General features: G+C 36.2%; 1 protein-coding gene across 6 annotated transcripts in view; it reads left to right on the forward strand.

The window, feature by feature from the left end:
- Positions 1 to 21,545, forward strand: part of LOC126868411 (uncharacterized) — a 307,848-nt gene that overhangs the window by 2,956 nt on the left and 283,347 nt on the right. For 4 of the 6 annotated variants that reach the window (XM_050623789.1, XM_050623771.1, XM_050623774.1 and 1 more), the window contains 2 exons: positions 1,346 to 1,748; positions 10,924 to 11,095. In XM_050623789.1, the coding sequence (XP_050479746.1) occupies positions 10,925 to 11,095 (171 nt within the window). In that variant the 5' untranslated portion in view covers positions 1,346 to 1,748; position 10,924. Of the gene's footprint in view, positions 1 to 1,345; positions 1,749 to 10,923; positions 11,096 to 21,545 lie in introns of those variants that run through there. The other 2 variants (XM_050623772.1, XM_050623773.1) reach the window with 1 other exon arrangement.

Raw genomic sequence — 21,545 nt, forward strand, 5'->3', positions numbered from 1 at the left:
GTCGTCGGAGCGCAAACTGCGTCCTTCTTCTCCTTCCTACTTTCTATTTTCTTCCACCTCTTATACCCTTCCTACTTCTCCACCTCCACCTACATCTTCTCTCTGTCTTCTCTTTCTCCTGCTTTTCCTTCGCCAACTCCTACTCCCGCCACTTCATCTCTCTCTTTCTCATATTCTCTACCTCTAGTGAGATATTGATTTCCCTTAGCTGGCTCCCACGAGGGCAGGCGGCAAGCAACCAGGTACGACTACCTCCGCAAATAGACAGCCTCTGACGATGAGAAGGGAATCATCGCATGTATCGAGAGTATGCACTTTCTAAGTTTCAGGGGTCCACCGTCCCTGCTGCCTAAAACGATCCGCTTCGACGCTTCCTCGCGTTGAATGGTCGTCGCGCTCTCTGTACCAGTCAAACGATGCCGCGCTCTTCTCTATGTTTGCCACGTGTAACTCATGTTCGCGTCACTTTTATTCTACATGTGGAAAGTTAGAGGAAACTCGTGTCGCTAAGTCTTATGAAAGCGAATACGAGTATAATTTCATAGTAAAGTTAGATATCGCAGCAGATAAAAGATTTTTTTATATAATATTAACTACCTTGTACGTAACGTACGTAACGTAGAGAACGTAAATGTAACATCTTGTAAAAACAGTAGGACAAGTTCCCTTTTAATTTGAAGAATTTTGGGTGCGAGTTGAAATATCTCGACGCGTTCCTTACGCGTTCTAAATCGTCCTGTTCTCCTAGTATAGAGTACAGGCCTGTCTGATCATATTCGATCCTATACTACTGATTACCGTTTCGTTTCCGCGAATTTGTTGATAACTCGTTTCGCAGACGGTTTACAAAGCGTCGAATTGAGTATCAGAGCTAAACCATAAGCGCGTAATCATTTTTTCTTGTTGCGCGGCTAAGTTGCTCAAGAGTAAATACCTTTTCTTTTGCCGGTGATCGCTGTTCTGGAATTCGTAGGTGTTCCAAGAAACTTTTGCGAAGTAATGCGCCATCTTGGTTCCTGCGCATTGCTGGCCGACGAATTCGCGAGTGACTTGAAACTTTTTTATTTACCGCGTTCATGCTTACACACAGAGACAAAGGGGGCTGGAGAGGGAGAACTGTTTCCCCTACTCAAACTCTGGATGGGGTGTACGTATCTGTCAACCCCCACTCGGCTCGTGCCGCCTGCCGCTTTCCAGCAAAGTTTTCCCGAGATCCTGGAAACTACGAGCGATGCGGGGAGAAAGAGGGGGGGGGGGAAAGTCTGTATCGAGGGAGGGGAGAAGCGAGACCGCTTTCTAGTAGCGTGCGCTCACGGGGATCCCTTTTCACCGAATTCTAACCTAGTAACGAGTTTACTCCGTCGGTAACGCCGGACGCGTGCCAGCGATAAACGTGCCGCGTGTTACGGTGACAGTGGGATGAGCAAAGTGGTACAGGACACGAGATGTGGTCACCACGATCAGGCTTCTTATCAGGCCGATCTTTTTTCTCCAAGCAGGACCATGTGCGTAACTTAAGGAAACATGTGACACAAGATAATAAAGAAACGTGAAACGGGGACATTTCTGCCTTTTTTACTATGTTCATTCGTGAATCGTACGGTGGCATCATGAACCGTTTGTTTACGTTGGTGTTCGTGCTGAATTCGACTGACCAACGATGGACACGCTGATATCATGATTCAAAAGTGTTTCAGACTGGTCAGGATTACTGGATCGTGAGGCTTAGTTTTCAACAAATAAATCACGTATGTATAGTTATTATTGCGCGTGACTGTGATTAAACAGGTGTAACTATTTATTTAAACATAAAATATTCGACTCGTTTTGGAAATATAGTTCCTCGCTTGAACTGTAAGGAACTATTTGAACTTTTGCGCGCTAATTCGAAGCTGTCTATGCAGATTCGTTTGTTAAATGATTTCACGATCGTTTATCGGTTCGACTCTGATCTATCGCCGCAGACTGGTAGACTTTCGTATTGATAGATAAAAAGAGAAAAATCGTTCTCTAATCTGCGTAATTCGTCGCGAGTATCCTGGCGATACTGCGTTTCTCTTCTCTCCGGGGATGGAATAGGTCAGCTGATCATTTACTAGGCTCTATATAACGTTGCTTGTTGTGAGAGTATCAACGCTTTTGATTATCGGGATTCTGTGCGCGCAGACTCAATGTGAGATTAATCCTCTGTGAGCTCACCCCTTCCACTATAAACTTACCAATACATGCTGATCGCACGTTCGAAAGTTTCATGAGCGTCGAAAAGTTTTGCGCTCCTGTAGTAGCGCGGATTTGATCGAGAATCCGGAAACTTTGTGCTTACACACCGGAGCAATTGTTTCTTGCGCGTTATCATACGTGTATGTGCGATTGTATTTGCGTAGCCGACTTTTAAGTTTCATTAGTTTAAGTGTATTGTGGCGGGGAAATATAACTATAAAATGTAATAAAATTATATACATGTTTTTAATTTAATAATTTTCCGTTACTAAAATTTTACATTCTATTCTGTGCGAAAAATTCGTTGATATTTTTATAAAATTATATGCACGGTATTAACTTATCTTTTTATTCCAGTGTTATTGTTATGTTATTTAGTTCGTAAATGTTTCGTTTTGCTTTGCATACATTTCATTTGGATGTAATTTCTTATTTGTGTTGAACCTATGCTTCGAAAACTACCGATTTGTTGGAAACGGACTGGTAACGGAAAATCTGAACCAGCGGATTTCGAAAAGAATGAACTGAAGCACGAGATATCGGGCATTAAACTTGACGTCGTGTTCTCGGGATTATACGAAATATCGTACCAGTCTGGTAATTGTTAAAAATCTATGTCATACCGGAAGAATACAAAGCGTTCCTTGTATACGAGCCAAAATGATTTTGAGGAAAAAACCGGCGCGAATTACGCTCAGTAATTTTTCTGAAAAAGAACTCGCATACTTCTATGGGCATAAAACATCATGTTTTCAATTTAACAAAATTGGGGAAGCCATACGTATAAAATGTTCACTATCCTCTTTTATTCATTATGAATGAACATAAAACAGTGGTTATTCAGTACAAAATGTCTTCTCTAAAGTCTGACACGCTGGTATTCTAACTGTAATGAAAACAAATACTGTACATAAGAAATTCTTTCAATCTTTACGCTTACCTCATTTCGCGTTAAATAATAATTTAGCTACACTAGTGCGATACGTTCACGTATTATCCCCGAAACAATTATTCGATTATTCGAATAAACACTCTTATCGAGCGAGTTACGTACCATCGAGGGAAACAATGGAAACTCTGAGTTTTCTCTATCTTAAACGCGTTATATGATATCCTGTCCCCGTTTAGTAGCACCTGGGATGACAGTCCGATGCATGAAAAAGTAGAGAGGCACTAATTAAGCCGCTATCATTACGGTTCCGCGGTGTAATTCCGCGTTGTTGGCATTGTGCTTCGAATTCCACCAAGTGGCTGTTGGCCGGGGGCTTTTGGAATTCTCCGGAGCGTGGTCCAAGGCCTTTCAACTCCAATTCCACGCGCGTGCGTCTCATCGTCGAGGTTGACGTCGTCGTCAACGACATCGCCGTAGTCCAGGATGTTTCCTGTTGTTTCCTCGCTTCGCCTCACAAGACCGAAGCTAGAGGTTAATTCGATATTTCGTAGTTGTTACTTCTTTTTTCATACGCGTGAATATTGCCTAAGAGAGTCAGTCCCATTGCTTTGTATCCTTCCGCGATGCATTCTTTCTTCGATGCTCCAAAAGAGTAAATGTGCCATACTTTTAAGATTAACAATGGGCAACACCGCAAAGGAGGAACTCATTAAGTTTATTTAGATATGCTAGAGTACATTTATCAGAAGATAATGTTTTTAAGGAAGTATTTTGGGGGTATTTCTCTAAGGATGAAGGAAGTAATAAGTCTTCTCCTTTTCGCAATTGTTCTTAACATCAACTGTGGCTCGAAAAAGATATTTCGATCATTTTTATTTCCTCCTTAGATTTCGTTTATTAAATATCAATTTTAAATGTTAATGGGGATAAATGAAACTTATCTTTATAGCTAATGAAACGTCCATTACTTTTGTTACAATTTTTATTTTTGACGTCTGATATTTTTTTCATTCTTGCGAATAAAGTACGAATGCAATTTTTAACGTTATAATTTTCTTCTGTTTACTTTGTTTCATTTACCAACGAGTGAAACGTACTTTGACTGACTGAAACGAGTGAATTTCAACGCTTCTACATATTTTTACAACAAACATTGTAGAAACAAGCTACAACTACAATGCATCTATTACATCTAACATAATTGTTTAATTTATTATATCCTAAAATGGTACCGTTAATGACGAATTTTTTAGTTTATTATTTTTGAAAGAAATATATTCCAATTGACAATGTTTTAAACGAACAGTCGAGTATTTCTTAAAGCAGTACATTGTTTCATAAGAGTAACATACTAAATATAAATCTTTTAAAAAGAACGAAGCAAAAGTTTTCCAAACATAATTTTATACCATTCGTAACTTCGTAGCGAATAGCTTTTCTGTAACTTTGATACTAAATAAAAATTGGATAAGAAATTGCTGACCTGTGTCAAAGTTCGTATATAGTAAAACTTATTTGATGCCTCGACTTCTTCCAAACTCTTATATCGAGGACACGTTTACCAAAAATTCAGCGAATAAATAATAGTGACGAAACTTGAAACCATGTCATTTGATCGATATGTTTTCTTACGAGATCAACCGCAAATTTAAGTGATTTTGGCACGCTTCAATATTTACGTATAAAATCGATATTTTAAAGAGATTCAGTTTCGAAACTTTTGAATGTATTCAATGTCATAACGGCGAACGGCACGCTCATTTGTTCGATTTTAAACGCGAAAGCGTCGAATGTGCACTCAATCATTAAGAGCTTTGTTTACCGGAAAGACTGGCGTTTTAGAATGAGCAATGGATACAATATTTCAAGTCTCGGTATCCGTTCGGTAGTTTTCGTGCTGACTCTTGGCGAAAAGGCTTGAAATCGTTGAGAAGTTGCGGATGCCGGGACAGATGAATGGGAAGTAACAGATAACCAATCGTGCGAGTATAATAGCCAAGCAAAGCTGCGCACAAGCATTTCCTTTTTCTCGGTTAATTTTTCCATGAGGTAAAATTTAAAAAATTTCGAAATTAGAATTTTATATGAATGAAAATTATATTAATTCTTTGCTGAATATTTGCGTTATACATTTGCAAACCAAATATCTAAATATTAAAGGGTTAGAAAGAACGATTATGAATGTCCTTTCTTAGAAACAAGGAAAAAATAAATTTTATATCGAGAATATCCGAATTACATTTCTATAAAGCTTTCATACGGAAAAAATACGTTCTGCTCTTGGAGAAGGTTTCCGGATTCCAAATACACAATCTCGCTGTAGCAAAATACTGCAACACGCTTATCATCTTCGATCGCGGTATTATCCGAGAAAAAAGCGTGGACAGATTACATGATTTTCAGATACGCGTTTCGGAAGGTCTCTGATAACTGCCACGCTGCTGAGAATTTTCTTTGCGGAGTGATCCAATTGTTTTCGCGTACAAATCTCCGATATCGGTTCGGTCCACCGTTGCCATAGTTCTATTTCCTTCCTGTCGACCACCTCTGTTTTTCTCGTTGCCAAAATCGAAGTATCGGCATCAGCGTGGCCCGACGCCGACGGTAAGGAGGAAGTTTACGTCGTAAACTTGGAGTCTTAAGGGTGGAATTATAGTTGAGTAGAGCTCGCGCTAAGCCACGCAGTTGTTACCACGGTGAGCGCTTTAAAAGTTGGTCTTAGGTGTTCGTGTTGGTACCGGGAGAGTGGGCGAAGAAGAAGCCAGAAGAAGCGAGAACGCGCGATACGATGGAAAGAGACGCGGAAACGTGGTTAAGTTGCCAGGAAACTTTGGTAAAACTGAAAAGTTAATTTCGTCGTGTTAAATTACTCGAGCGCTCGGGCATTAAACTTGCAAAAGTTGGCCGGATGACTGAAATACGTACCTTCCGCCACCTCCCTCTTCTTCTTCTTCTTCTACTTCTTTCTCTTCTTTTTCTTCTTCTTTCTTTTCATTTCTCTTCCACCGTTCGGTGCTTTCTTCCCTCCTTTCTATCGCTGTGTCATCTAATATCGATACGATCACGTTCATTTAATTGTTATCTCAATCGTATGTAATAAACGTTCTTTTCTATATGGAATCAGTGTCGTGAATTAGGATATGAATATAATTATGTAATAGTAATCAATATACGTATATACTTGTTTAATGATTATTCAAACCGGTACGAATAACGATTATTTAATTCAGAATACAGGAAAGATTTTATCGCGTTGAAAATATTATTACAAGATTTATCTATGTACATATTATGAATTTATAAACGAATAGTAAAATATTGATGTGATCTTAATCTTATTTTATTAAGTGATTTCTAAATTGTTAATATGATAATGCTAGCTCTATCATTTAAATTCATACGTCCAACACATCAATCAAACAAAAATTCGGATTAATAACCTGTGCACAATCGTTTATCTGTTATATTGCAATTGCGAAGAATGAAAGCGGAAAGAGCACACTATCGTGGCAAAAGATACAAGTCATTCGAATCGAATCGTTAACGCTTTAGCCAATATTGTAAAATACTTCACTTTCACGTAATTTCGAAGCAATTGTATAGCTTTTCAACTGGTATCTACGGCATCATTAATTTCCTATGACCTATATTTTTTATCGATTTTCAGAAAAGTTTAGAGAATCGTTTGATAGGTCAAATTGTAAATCTGTATGAATTCCTTCAATTTGTCACATATATATGTATACACATATACATTGGAATGTGACAAATTGACAGAATTCATACAGATATATATACACATATATATGTATATATATATATATCTGTATATATGTATAATAAATAAATAAATAAATAAATAAATAAATAAATAAATATATATATATATATATATATAATGTGCATCTATTCGCATATATGTATACGAAAGAGGGGATAACTGATGTTGATATTAATTTTATTATTTATGAAATACGTGTAGTTTTATGTTACATATTATTACATCATTTTGAAACAGAAGAACGACGTAACGAAATTATTTGCCGAAAATAAAATAAAGCGGGTGTTGTATACAAGTTGTTGCATTATACATATAATCAAGTCATATCGATTATTAGCAAAAAATAAAACAGTAAGGAATATAACGTTGATATCGCTTTAAAGTTACACGTGGTGTATAACGTGGTAGACATGCGAATTAAATGTGTTTGTTGAAATCAATAATCTTTTCTTTAATTCTGGTATTTCAATTTAAGCAAACTTCAAAGAAGTTTAATAGTAACATACAGTATACATACGTCTACTGTAGATTGATCGAAAGGAAATAGAGAAGAACGGTTAAGGGGATGGGGTTCTTGCCGTTCCGCTCAAAATTTATTTCGCTATGTAGTTTGTAGTAAATTTACTTAGCTTCACATTCATGGTGTATTTTTATGCAATAAATATGTGACGGGTGTCTAGACTTTCAAAAATATAATATTGATTTACACTTATTATTTTTAATAAGAAACAGTTTTAATATTAGGTTAATATCATGAAACATTTGACATAATGTTATGTAATAGAACGTGGCAAGTGAAAGGGAACAATTAAATCCGAATTGGTGAACTGTAGGACATAAATGTTATTTTTAAAGGGCTGGCAATGAGTAATATAAAAAATACCGGCGCAAAATATTTTGCAATATTAAAATGTTTTAATTATTTTATCCAGGCATTTAGTCATAAAGATACTTTTATTAAAATACTCATAGAAATATGTGTGTATATTACGTTCGTTTCTTCACTAAATTTACGTATAAAAACATATATTTTAAATAAAATTTGGTATATTTGATATCTATATTTTTATTTTAATATTAAACTAAATTGAAAACTCAGTTTACTGGTATATGAATGTTTAAATTAATTTTCATCTAAATACTACAATATTCACACTGTGTAAAACGCCTGAAAAATGAAAAGGAATTAATGGTATATTTATGTCGTTGATAATATACATTTGGTGAAAAGATACGAAGAATATTTGTTTCGTATGATCTTCTCAAGATTAGTTAGAATTTCATGATGTATTTTATCTTGCCATATCCTAAGACATTCATTGCTGGTTTTAATTAACTGTTCTTAAAGGCTTTATTTTTGTAATTAAAATTATACCTTCATAAATCTAATAAACAGAGTGGTCTCTGAAATGAAGCGGTACTATAGCGTTTTTAAAGTTGTACAATTGAAAGTTGTTGTATTATCGCTTAATCTGATAAAGAATTGTTGAGAATATTGCTATGCCCTTTTTCTGTTAGTAGTATACAAAAGTTGGGCTGTAATTAAAATGGATTTGCAGCTTTTACATTTAAGTAATTTGTCGCAATAACTAAATACAATGTATTTAAACATCGCTAGAGAAGTAATGGAATTAATTATTTGTGCAGCTGCTATGTTTGAACTTTTTGCAATAAGGAAACGCGAACTTCCACGCACAAAAATGATCACTTTGTATACTTTGCTTCGAAATATCAGTATTGAAATTACAAGAATCAATACCTATTTCATTTCCGCACTGTACAAAGTGTACAGATAGACATTTTGCTTGCTATGTGTATATAATATATTGGCTTCCAGGTAATTGAATTAAAATGTATACTGGAATCAAAATTATTTTAGTTCGTGAAGTAATCATTGTAATCTATTAACTGAAGTAACTTCATATTCCACTTTGTATGCGCTTTTTGGTATCGACCTATATAAAAAAACTATAATGTTACGCATGAAATCATCATAGGATACTGAATGTATTTTTTCGAACGATAATAAAGTTGCTTCATATTAGTTAAACGTCTCATGAGAGTTACCCTTGTTTACTGCGGTAGGATGTATGTGACACTCTGTACAAACACTGCGGACAATGGTAGAATGGGTTATGGTAGAATAAGGATTTTGTTTCTTTACTGAATTATATCTAAGCAAATTTATAACACATCTTTTTAACAACAATGAATTGTTATCCACATCAAAGTATTTAACATGACATGAAATATAAAAGGCAAGGTTATTTTAGATTTAATTCTACAGCAGTTTAATAGAAAATATCACAGTAGTACGTTCTAAATTGTTCTGTAACAGACACGAATATTGTTATTTTCGAGTTTGCATCGAATCCAGATAATAGATAATCGTAATGAATCTAATTGCTTTCAACACTCCCTCCAGTTTTTCGATTGCAGTTCAGTCGGTAAGGTCACGGTCGTATTGCTCGCCGACATCGTGCATTGCTATAAGTGTACTTGGTCGAACGTGTGTGCACGATCTGGCGCGTGCGTAAACACACAAGAGAACAAACTTTCGCGGCGGCTTCGGGGGTGAGTTACCCCACCGTTGTGCGCACCGAGCGATTCTCCACCAGCACGTGCAGTCAACTTTAAACGCACATGCACACGCTCGCCGCGATGTCATTTCAGTTTGAGCCATTTAAAGGCATTACTTTTTGCTAGCGTTCCACGCTTCGCGCAACGAGGAAGCTATATTCTTTTCTTTGAGTGTTTGTAATTTGAAAACTGCTTACGATGATGACAAAAGTAAGTCGTTCGCTGAAGTGATTTAAGAGCGTCTGCTGGAAAATAAGTTTCAAGTTCTGCAACAAAAATTTTTTACCTTTTGTCCGTGAATACTTTTGTTCAGATTATTCAGTCGTCCCGGATAAGTGTATAGAATGATTTTTAAAGTGAGAGAAAAAGGATTTGTTTTTTGTTTGCTTTAATTTGGAATTTTATATTACTTTCTAATATGATCTTGTTTTATAAACGTTCTTTACTTAATTCTGTCACGTCATTCATTATATGAGAGGAGAAAAGCACAGGGATAATGTGTATTGTTCTATGTAGCGGTAGATAGATAATATCTTTATTGTTTTCCTTACAAATTACAAGCGGTTCCGCTTCTTTCGTTTGTTTTGTCACTATTACTATCTTATACCTAGTAATTACCATATTTCTTATCCGCTTTCTTTGTTCTATGTAGTGATGAAAGATTTAAATTTGATATGGCTACTCGTAGAAGTTTAATATTCATTCTGTTGGTCCAACATTTACGTTTGAAAATTATAATAACAAAGAATGCAGACATCTGTATATGGATAGTTGGGACACGATCACGGGTGTAAACGTTGGTACAGAGACGGTGATGCAGAGTGTAGGTTTATATCGTGGTCAGCGTCGCGGCGCGCGTCATCTTCTATCTCGCTTGGCTCCCGTTCGTTCCTCTTTGTCTCGGAAAAGTTTCCGGTGATGAGCTTTGTTGGCCGTTTCCCCTACAGGACGGAAAAGTTAAATGCGAAAGTTTTATCCGATATCCAGTTTCACGACGCTGCTGGAAAAAGGGATCTACGCACACCGTTACGTCGAGATTTGGATATCCTCGATAATCATAAGGTTTATAATATATGCCTATATCGTTCAGCATAATGAAAATGTTACGTAGAATATTTTGGAAGTTTTATTCGTATTTATACACATGCTGCGCGATATAGATTAATCATATAGCCGGAAATTTTTTAATACAAATAACAAACATTGAAATTTATTATCGAGCAGATTCACAAGAATCGTAACGAATACTCTTCGACGTCTCTTCATTATTCATTATTGAAACCAACCATAAATATCGTTATGCAATTAATATAACAAATAATTCATACCATAATTGTGTTATTAGCAATTGATGTGCTGTTTACTAATTCATCAGATACCTACCACTTAACGTTGTATTAAATATCGAGTACTAATAGCGACGTTAATAGTTTGTTTTTTTTTGTGATAGAATGGCGTCAAAGAAGACGAGGCAAAACCATTCTATACAGCACTTACTAGAGCTGCCAAGCAACAGAGAGACAAAATTGCCGTTATATTCTGTGAAGGAGTCAACCCAAACGCCACTCATTCCAACCCCCCGACAGGTCCCGGTAACTGTGCTGCATCCCTCGCCGAAAAAGGTAAGTGAAGCATGAATAAGTTATCAAAAATCTTTTGTTGTCATTCAATTTACAGGAACATAAAGACCAATTACTTTCTTCTATCTTGTCTTTACGTCGCGTTAACAATCCTTTGAAGAATCGTGAAATTAAAATTGAACCTATGTTAAAAATTCACAACGCCTTTTAACAAGGCTCTGAAACATAATTAAATATAAAATTAATTACTTCCACTATTTAAGTACTAAGAAATAGCAGATCATTTTCATAGCCTTTCTGACGTTGAGAACGTTTTCACGAGGTGTAAGCGTTCTTCTTTGTGAAACTTGTAATTAAAATTCTACAAATCATTTGTGCCATAATCGTTTCGTAAAAGTATAAGTAACGAAGTTTATAAGTTTAATGACAAAGACACGAACATCTTCGTCTGAAGTTACTTCTGAAATTTTTCTGATTGGTCGTAACAAGTATAAAATTAGCTGTTTAACGCGAAGTTAGTTTTCCATTAATTCCTTCCAAATTATTTCTAATTAAAAGTGTGACATTTCACATAATTTCTTAAAGTTGAACTTTTATCTCCTTTCTAAGAAACGTGAAGTATATTTCTGTTTCTTCTTTTGTAAATAATGTCTAATGATGAGAGTCTTATTGTAATAATATTCCAGCCCATCTTACCATAATAACAATAATTTAATGAAATCAAATATTCAAAGCTGCCAAATTGAATAATTCGTTCCTCATTGCTACGAGTTAATTTTTAATTATCTATAATGTTGCGTTTGCTCGTAGAATGAACGAGGAGATTAAATAACTTTTGTTCGCAGAAAAAATGGGATTGACAAGAAACGTAAAGTGGAACTCTTGTAACCGCGTAAAGCGCTGACGTTTTATTTTATCGTGGAGGTTTTTTATCGATCATTCGGCACTTTATTATTGCTCGTATAAATGTCTACGTAAGCTCGAATCCGCAACAACGAAGTAGATAATTTTTTATCTTATTTTCACTATATAATATATCATAATTATAGAAATATAGAATGTTTTTTAAATAATTTTATTTCGGTATACATAATTTAACCTGTAAAATATATTTACCATGTTGCGGTATTGAGTATCGAACAGTTGTTTTATCGTAAATATTATTTTAATGTTTATAACGAATTTTTCAATTATTAAATTACAATTATAAATTATTAAATTAAGTTTACTTTCTTTATCCTGAGACAAATAGGGCTTGGAACTTGTATGCCAAAGTAGGAAATTATTTTACATAACTCTAAATACGTTGGAGAATATCTATTTTGGCTGATCGAAAAAGTTTTCCTTGCAGCTGTATGATTACTCTTTTGTTTCTTTTTCGTTCCATTTTATCCGGCAGGGAGTCATGAAGGAGGGATTCACGTAACTCGGTAGGGGAGGCTTCGGCTTCCCTGCAAAATAACGATTTTTAAAGTTTCTCGAGGAGTTTCAAACCTTTTCCCACCGAGATTCGTCGACGAAGTTTCCAAAGTTTGAACCGCGTAATTGGAGAGGAAAGGAATTTCCTCTAACCGTATAAAATGGTTCGTACGTTCGATGCTTAAATTCGACGATGTGATAGGTCGCTCTGTTAAAAGCCACTTGTGCTAACGCTACTCCAAGAAATCAACCTTCTAAAAGAGTAATAATTTTTATTTCGAAACAGTATCATTGGAAAAGTTAAATATTTTTATTAGGCTTATTCTTTGACTACTTCCAGTACTATGAAAAATTGTTGTACAATGTTGACTGTTCATTAATACATGCAATTGTATTTATATCAATGTATCTCATGGAAGGTACAGAGTAGAATATTATCAGTTAGTAGTAAATGTCGCTTTAGTCAGACACTCTCTGATCAGATACTCGGTCGATAATCAAATATTTCACTATACTGAAAGGAACATACACGTTTTACATATTTTCAGATTCAATTGAATAAGTACAATAAACGAAAAAAGAAGTTTTTATTGAGTATTTTAAAAATTTGGGAGAAGTTATTACCGACAGTACTATGGGTACATTGTTATCAACGATAGCTCATAGACGGATACCTCATCTAGGGATGGTTTCAGCAAATGCATCTTTAGTGGTGCTTCGTACCGACAAAGTCAAGGTCACATCTATCGGTAAGGTAGATTACTGAGTGGGACAAACTGTTATCGACAAATTGTAACTTATTTGCGCAAATGTTGATTTAAACCAGATGATAAGCGTCTTAAATTATCGATTAATGTTCGATTTGAAAAATGTTATTATACATAAAAATTTAAAATATTTTCATGTTTTAAACTTATCGATAAATACATTAATAATATGTTTGCATGTCATAGTAATATTTCAATAAATTTTTAATGAAAACTTACACATATAGAATCACCCAAGGCTTACACAGTTCTTCCTTCGTAGTACACTCTATATAATATTTATAAAAGGGGATAATGAACAGTTAAAAGTTCTTAATCGTCATATTGTTCACAAATTCCAACTTTTAATGTTTTTTAACAATAAAAAAAGTTTTTAGGTTTTTAAAATTATAGAAATATATATTTTTGCTATGATAATACTCTCAGTAAGATAAAAAGACAATACATTTCATAGATGTTGCGTTTATTTAAATTTTCTGAATAATCATTCATGCAGGCGAATGCACATACTTTACGAGGAAATAATTTGCTATTGAAATCCTATGAATGGGATATAGTTGGAGCGTCTTGAGCATACGCAAGGTGGTAGGCGGAACTGAATTTATGATAATTGCATAAATCAGAGCTTTCCTCCACAATAATCATAATCTATTGAGATAGTTGTGCGAAGTTAGCTATTTAGCCAACGGCGCGCATAACGGAAGGAGGCCAAGGGGTTTCGTGGGACCGTGAATAAGATAAAGTCAATGTAAGATCGAATCGACAGCGAAAAATTTCTTATTTGCTTTTGACCTGAAAATAATTATTCTATTATTTCGTAATAAGCAGTGTAAAGCTTTTAAGATGGAATTTTTTAAGTTTTAAGTGTTACATTATTTAGGATCATTATATAATCATGTTCAGTGATGAAATATTAAAGTGCTAGAGTTTGCAGTAATATACTTTTCAGATGCTATTTATTTAACAAACTGTTTCCTATAAGAAAAAGGATTGAAATGAACAGATTTAAAAAAATCAATAAAAATGGAGCGTCGTTTCGAATTTGAAGAAAACGACTATAGAGGGCGCCAGTGGTGTCGCTATCTTCCATGAGGGGGTTGGCTGCTTGTGACTCCTGAATACAGATTTATTAAATAAATTATAATAATGATAGCCGTTTAATAAATAAATAATATAATTATTTTTACATGTGATCAGCACACGTTACAAAAATATATGAAACATTGAGAGGTATATTTTCAAACAATATTTCTACATTCATCTGTCGATAACGTTTTTAATTTAATCAGCAATCAGTAAATTACATCTTTATAATTATTTTTATCACAAGGTGGACAAAAATAGTTTGTACAGCATATGCAACATTTTTTCTGTCACCTGAAGACGTACGGAATTATTTCAATAATGTTTTGGTATTCCAATGTAGAACCGTAAACGCGTAAGAATCAATTTCAGGAATCATATTTTAGGCTTCCCTAGAAGTAAACATCGTTTCAAAGTTACCTAGACCGACTCTAATGCACTCGAACTATTATCATGAGAGTTAAGGCATGACTTCTCTGTTTTCATATCTTCCACGCGACACGACGACGACAGTGGGAAAAATAAAGGGCGACTGACATTTCAATATTACTGGTAATTTCTTTATTAACATCGTAAGGCGCGAACTTTCGGGTAATTATCTGTACGCTGCTGGAATATTAATGGTGAAATCTGCTCCGTCTGAAATGTCGGGATCGTTATGGTTACGATTACGATTATGAGCAGTCATTCTTTTTAAAGGAGAACGATTACAGTCTAGGGGTAATATTCTTACAAGAATTTTTGTAATGTCTTTATTTCAATATACAGAATACTCAGTGTTATTGACGCTATAAATTAGCGTGATTTATAATTCTACTACTTGAAATATAATTTTTAATCATTAACCTTGCTATAACTTTAAGCTAATTAAAAGATATTATTCTTCTGACTTCATTGATAAATTGTACTCTGAAATGTAATACAGCAAAGTACAATTTGTCAATCGCATTGATAGTGATATTATCATTTAGGAAATGCGCTTTTTTTCGAAATACGTTCATTCGAGGCCTGACGTTTTTTAAAAGAATTGTAATAGAAAAGAATTGACATGAATATTTCTATACATATAGTCAAGATGGCATTAGCAATCACTTGCTCTGAAGGAGAGTTAAAAAGACGAGGCACAGTACCCTTTAACTTTGTCGAGCTGTCATACTGATCGGGGTTGGAACGAACCCTCCAATTCTCTCGGTGGGAGTAACCACGCGGTTGAGTGAATTTTTATGAATGAATGCGCGAGGATACCTAGATCCAAGGCTTTGGAATGCGCACCCTGTTTTCACCCCTGAACCTATATTTACGTCAGTGACTCTCAATTTGAAGTTCTCGTAACCTATAAAACCTATAGGGAAGGACGTTACCATAAAACACACTCCTTTGGGGTGAATAGGCTTAAAATAAATCGAATGGTCTTTTGATCATTCATTTCATTCCTAGTTACCTATATATCGAATCATTTGAAACATTTATATATGCATTATATGTAATTTGTATAGACTTAATTTATTCACTCTGCTTTGAATACTAACTTTACTAATTTCAATTTTTACTAATTTAGCTTATCTTCTTATTCAGAATAATTCAATATCTCATTTTACTTAAAATTCTTTATTTATTATTAATTCCTTAAAGAATGCCGCATAAAAGAAAGATTATGTACGTATTTTACGTATACTTTCCATACGCTTTCCTTGTGTTTCATGAAGATATTTTGCACCATTACTCGAGGGTTGAAGCATATAGAATTCATCCAGCCCTTAGAGACTCGAAATAATGTCATACGTCATACACGTATCATTGTCGTGGTTTATGCCATAGCATAAGCTTCTTCCTTGGTGTTTGAACATTTTTGCATGGGATGAAAATCATAATTGTGCACCAACATCGTCGCACTCTTTAGCTACAAAGGGACTTTTGCAGAAGGGTCTGAGGCTGAAAGTGTTAGCGGCAGTACAAAAGAACGCTTAACCCTCGGTAACCAGAGGGGAGTTTATAAAAATCGTGTCAATTAGGCCTCGAGAAAGAAAGGCAGGTCGGGTAAGGTGTTCCGTTAGACAAGGGCTTTAAAGCTCGTATTATGAAGAGATCGTTAACAAGCAATTTACCTTTTGAGCGGCTCTTCATAAAATTTTGCACTTTCTTGTTGTTGCATCAGGAATCTTGAAGTGTTTCGTGTAACGAGTAGTAATTTCTTATTAACTCGAAGTATAATATCTTCATTAAGTCTTTATTAAGTTCCATTACACCTTGAAACATAAATTTGTGACATAGACGTGTACGAAACTGAGTTTTTTTTAATATATTAAGTTTTTAAATATATTTAAATATATTCGTCGAAGCTTCTGTCATCAAACCGTTGTCGAATTATTTGAAAATTATATTGAGATTAATGAAGCAAGAAGTAAAGAAATCCTATCCCGTTCAAATTTCTGTGTTCATATCCTGGAATTGTGATGTTTAGAGGAAGGAGAAGGGTCGATCGGACCTAGGCACAGCTCCGGGTGAGGATTAGCCCGCGGGGTATTGTAACGTCGTAAATACATCCCCTTTTTACCCCTCGAGCTTAAACTCACGGTACTTCTCTCGGTTCTCTGGTCGTTTGTCGGTCGGTAACACCACCAACCATTGTCACCGACTTTGGATTCAGTACGAGGAAATAAAATAATTAATACATACATTTCGTTGCTTCACTTCGCACATTCAAATACACAAAATAAATACTCTATATTCATTAAGCATAAACCTAAACAATAATCTTATTACGATGATACTTATAAATTTAGATTTTAATAAAATGTTCTCAAATTCTAATCATTTAGTCATCTAGATTTATTCAACTCAATCATTTATTAGATCTAGATCTCTTCGTCGATCCTCATCAAACCTCGATCCCGTTTGTTTGTTGATTTAGCAACTATTTACATTATCAAACGTGATCACGAGTTAAAATTTCGGCCAGTCAACTCCCAGAGCCAGTTGAAATTTTTCTACATAATGGGGAAGAGATTAGGAAAAGCATTCCGGCGAGGTACTTTAGCCAATGTCATCGTTTCGATTCCTACACCCCCATGGTCTCCCTCTTCCATTTTCCTTTTCCTATCCGAAAGCGTAGCGCCCTCCGGTTTTCTATCTGGTTTGACGGTAGCGGAGAGTACGAGAGACCCCTATTCCGTGGAACGATATCTCGAAGCGAAATCCCGGTCGGTCTCGCGTTTATAATAGTTGAAATGGAAAGGGTTGCACGCGAAGGGCTCCGGAAGGATTGCGGGGTTATAATGAAATATAGGCTCGTTCCGCTTCGTATAAGACTGCATTAAGATTATACGTTGGCGCGCTCCTTGGCGACCGAAGAAGGTCGAAATAAACGAGGAAAGGTAGTATGAGGACGTAGCTGGTGGCTACGGGTTAAAGGGGTAAGGGGTTCCTCCTACGGTGTTTTAATCAAGCCGGATTTGCTGCGGTAAGCCGTGGTTCCAACTTTCATTTTAGCCAACCCCGCCCTGACAAGCCGTGCACGAACGTTTCGTCCGCTTCTCTGCCTCTCGCTCTCTTATTCTTGCGATCTTTCCGCTGTTTGCCTGCTCTAGCTCTTTCTCTTTCTCTCTTCATCCTCGACGTTCGGCAGACATCCATACGGAGTGTTTGTCCTGCATTAAAACGCTATCTCTGTTTCGTGGAGACGCGTGATCTCCGCGATGTTGTTCTCCTTAAGAAACTCCGGTAAGGAACAGGGGCCTGGTGCGTCGCAATTAAGTTATTAACTCCGATGGAAACAGAGCGCTGAGAAAGATGTGCTTTTCGTATGGTGTAATGGTTAAGCTACCGCGAAGGATCGAGTCTCGATCGTGAAAGGATTTAATGTCGAAGTTAACTTATTACAAGAATTTATTTCATTGCTTCATGGAGAAAAATTGAATGAATCGTGGAATATGAAAGATGTACTTATTTCGAATTTTAAATCAGAAGAGAAACTATAAGTCGCTGTTTAAAATTACTCTAGCTTATGCTTAGCTAATCATACTTATGTAGCGTGTGATTTTGTGTTATCGGAGAACGGTATGTGGTTGCGTTTTTTCTGTCCTCTCATTGTGCTTATCGTAATTATCATATTATATATAATCATATAGTAATTATTATATATTAAATAGATAATTATTTCCAGTTCGCTTAGAGGGATGCTTTGTGGATCTCTTTTTCATCTATCTTCTTGTACTGGCTATTCCATAGCTTCGTTTATCTACGACGATCAATTCAGTTACAGTGAATCTATTTTGCGGATTTGTGACTAAAATGCACAGTTATGTACGCTGGTTTCATTACAATAACACACCGATTTTGAAAATGCATATTCAAATATTAGCTTTTAATAAATAATCATATATAACTTTCTTATTTAATACTTTTTAGCTTATATGAAATATAGAATTCAGTTCGGTATGATAAATTTTCAAAATATAGATCATCCAAGTTGATCAGACAGATCAAACTTCCCTACGGAAGTCGGAACCCTCTTTCTTCGTTATTGCCAAACATTTCTCCCTTGCTTGGAAACCGAACCGCCTAATACTTTAGTTAGCACTTCCAATACAGATTACATGACAAACTCGTCCCCCTTTTTCGACGAGACGGCATCCAGCATGGCATCGTGTTCCTTACTCGTTGTCCAATATTCTTCAAATCCCAAGGATCTATCGAGTCTTTATGTCTTAGAGAGTATTTTTAGTTATCACCTCTGTGTTTGCTTTCTGGTAAGTGATATTCCCAGAGGACGGGCGTAATTTTATTAACGCCGCTGTTAGTATTTCTATTTCGAAGGGAAATAATAGATAGATCGTATAAAATTTCTGAAATTTAGCATTTATTAAAGTTAGTTACTCTAGTTAGCTAATTTACAATGGAAATCCACCGAAATTGAATACTCGAAATTGTATTCTTCGAGCACTAGTCGACGTAGAAGCACTCCTCGAGTCAAATTCAAAGGAAACGAAGCTACCACTAGCCTAATAGGACTAATCTCTCGATCACAATGCTCGTGTCGACAAAGATATTCGTAGGTGGAATTCGTTTCATCTTGGCTAGAGTTTAAGCGGAGCATGTGGAAGGGAAGGTGGGTAGATTGGAAGGAATGAACATAGAGCAAACAATATGGCGTCTGCCAGGAGAAACCCAAACCGTTGCGGACCGGTCAGTATGCAATATGCTAAGGTTCTGCTTTTCCCCTCCCTTCTTCCTCTCCTTTCTACTACTAGCCGAAAATTCACTATCCGTCTTTCTCTCTGTTTCCCTTTCTCTATTCCTCCTTTTGGTCCTCTATAACCTCCGAATCCTTGGGTTTGGGAATTTAATTACAGTATAGTGCCTACATTGTAGCCCCAGCCGGCCCGGAAATAAACTCCCCATTGTCGCGGCACAAAGCTTCTATTTGTCACGAGACCTGGGCGTTCGACACCCTTGCGACGCACGCCACCCCCGCGCGCCACCTGTCCTTCGTGCCTTTCGATATCGACTTTTCCGACAGCGCCACGACTTATGTTGCTTCTCATGATAAAATGCGACTTGGTTAATAAACGGAGCTAAGTGAAATCCGGTCGATGAATTTTTTTGGCGCGAACAATCAATGAATAATTTAAAGAAAGTTGAATCAAAGGTATAGGTATAGAAGATGCAGCATTCTACGATGGTAGACCGTAGATTGAAAAGTAGATAGTCGAATTGTATAGACAATCGGCCGAATTTTTTGCGAATTGAAAACAAGGAATATTTTTAAGTTTACCTTTGTTTAAAACTTTTCATCATTTTTAAGCAGCCGCGCGCTCTTTTTTACCAAGGTAATGTATTTTTTGCTAGAGAGAAAGAGAGAGATAGCAAGGAGAGATGGCCGCTTCATTTACCGCCATACATTATGAAGAAGATTATCCGAGTAACCACAGCCTAACAATTTCCCTGTTCCGCGTCTTCGCGAACTTCAATGTAATAAGTAACAAGGCCATTTAATTATAAATGCTCACACCCGAGAAACGAACTTATCTAGCTCCTACTTTCTGTTTAATCCTGACTGTGGGATGAGGTACACAGAATCGTACGTTAGAATTTAAGCCGTTCCATGCCGAGAGGGAGACTGTCTTCGGTTAAATTGTTCTCAGTATTATTGAGTTAATTAAATAAAATCGATTAGTATTCAAAACCTAGCGTTATCGTATTTTCTCCCACGCTAAACACCAAGTTACTTGGAAATTTCATTTATATGTAATTATCTACTTTGTACCATATTATCCCGTAAGATTTCTATATAAATTCTTTTGCATTTGGTTTAAACGAAATTATTAATTTTAAAAGTAACGTGTATTTATAGATCCGTTTACTTTGCTATACGCATTTTTCGTAACACTCTTTTTATAAAGTATCTGGACGTAACAAGGTTCGAAATTTTTATAGTCTCGCGAGTTTCCTTTATCACTAGGAAGGATGAATGATGGCGCGAACAGCGATAAAGTCGCCAGGAATGACAGAGGATCGTGTCTCTTTCGGGGTAACTCACACCCTCGGAGTGTCGCGGTGAATCGAGGGTCGGGGGTGTTTCACCGAACATTAACGATCGCAACGTTCTTTGATGGGTGTTATTGCCCCATGGCACGCGTCTTCTCGCGCGATGCCATGAAACGATCGTCGTGAAATAGTTTTGTCTTTCGACGACGGTCGACCGCCGCATCATACGAATTTGAGCAGATAATCGTTCTCCAGGGAAGAAGTCTTTTTCTCTTTACGACAAAAGATCGTTAAAGATTTTTATAAGAGGGCTAGATTGCTGTTTGAATGGAAGAAGCAATAAGAATCAAGAGGCACGATTCGATTAGCAACAGTTTCGCCGTTAGTTCCATGATCAAAATTGCCGTCATCGTGGGCTCATAAATATAACTACGAGCATAGTAGTGCTTCTCCATTCGCCAAACCTCTCCTGTATCGGACCGTAAAGCCCCATAATTATTCACTCGTCGTTAAATCGGCCGCCTACGCGGCAGTTACGGCTTCCCGTCGGCTAAGTGTACCGTGTATACTGACTACGTGTTACTAGGATGCTTGCATATGTGATGGCGGATTAGTATTCTCTGGTGAACGGTTTTGATTTCGCTGGACGAGTCGTACTATTGTCAGCTAATTTTACCGCGTTCCTATAGCTTGCGCTTTGTGATAAGTGAAATAAGAAATAAGATCCTTTTGCAAAA

Source organism: Bombus huntii, chromosome 8 (genome assembly GCF_024542735.1).
Source record: "Bombus huntii isolate Logan2020A chromosome 8, iyBomHunt1.1, whole genome shotgun sequence".
Lineage (NCBI taxonomy): Eukaryota > Metazoa > Arthropoda > Insecta > Hymenoptera > Apidae > Bombus > Bombus huntii.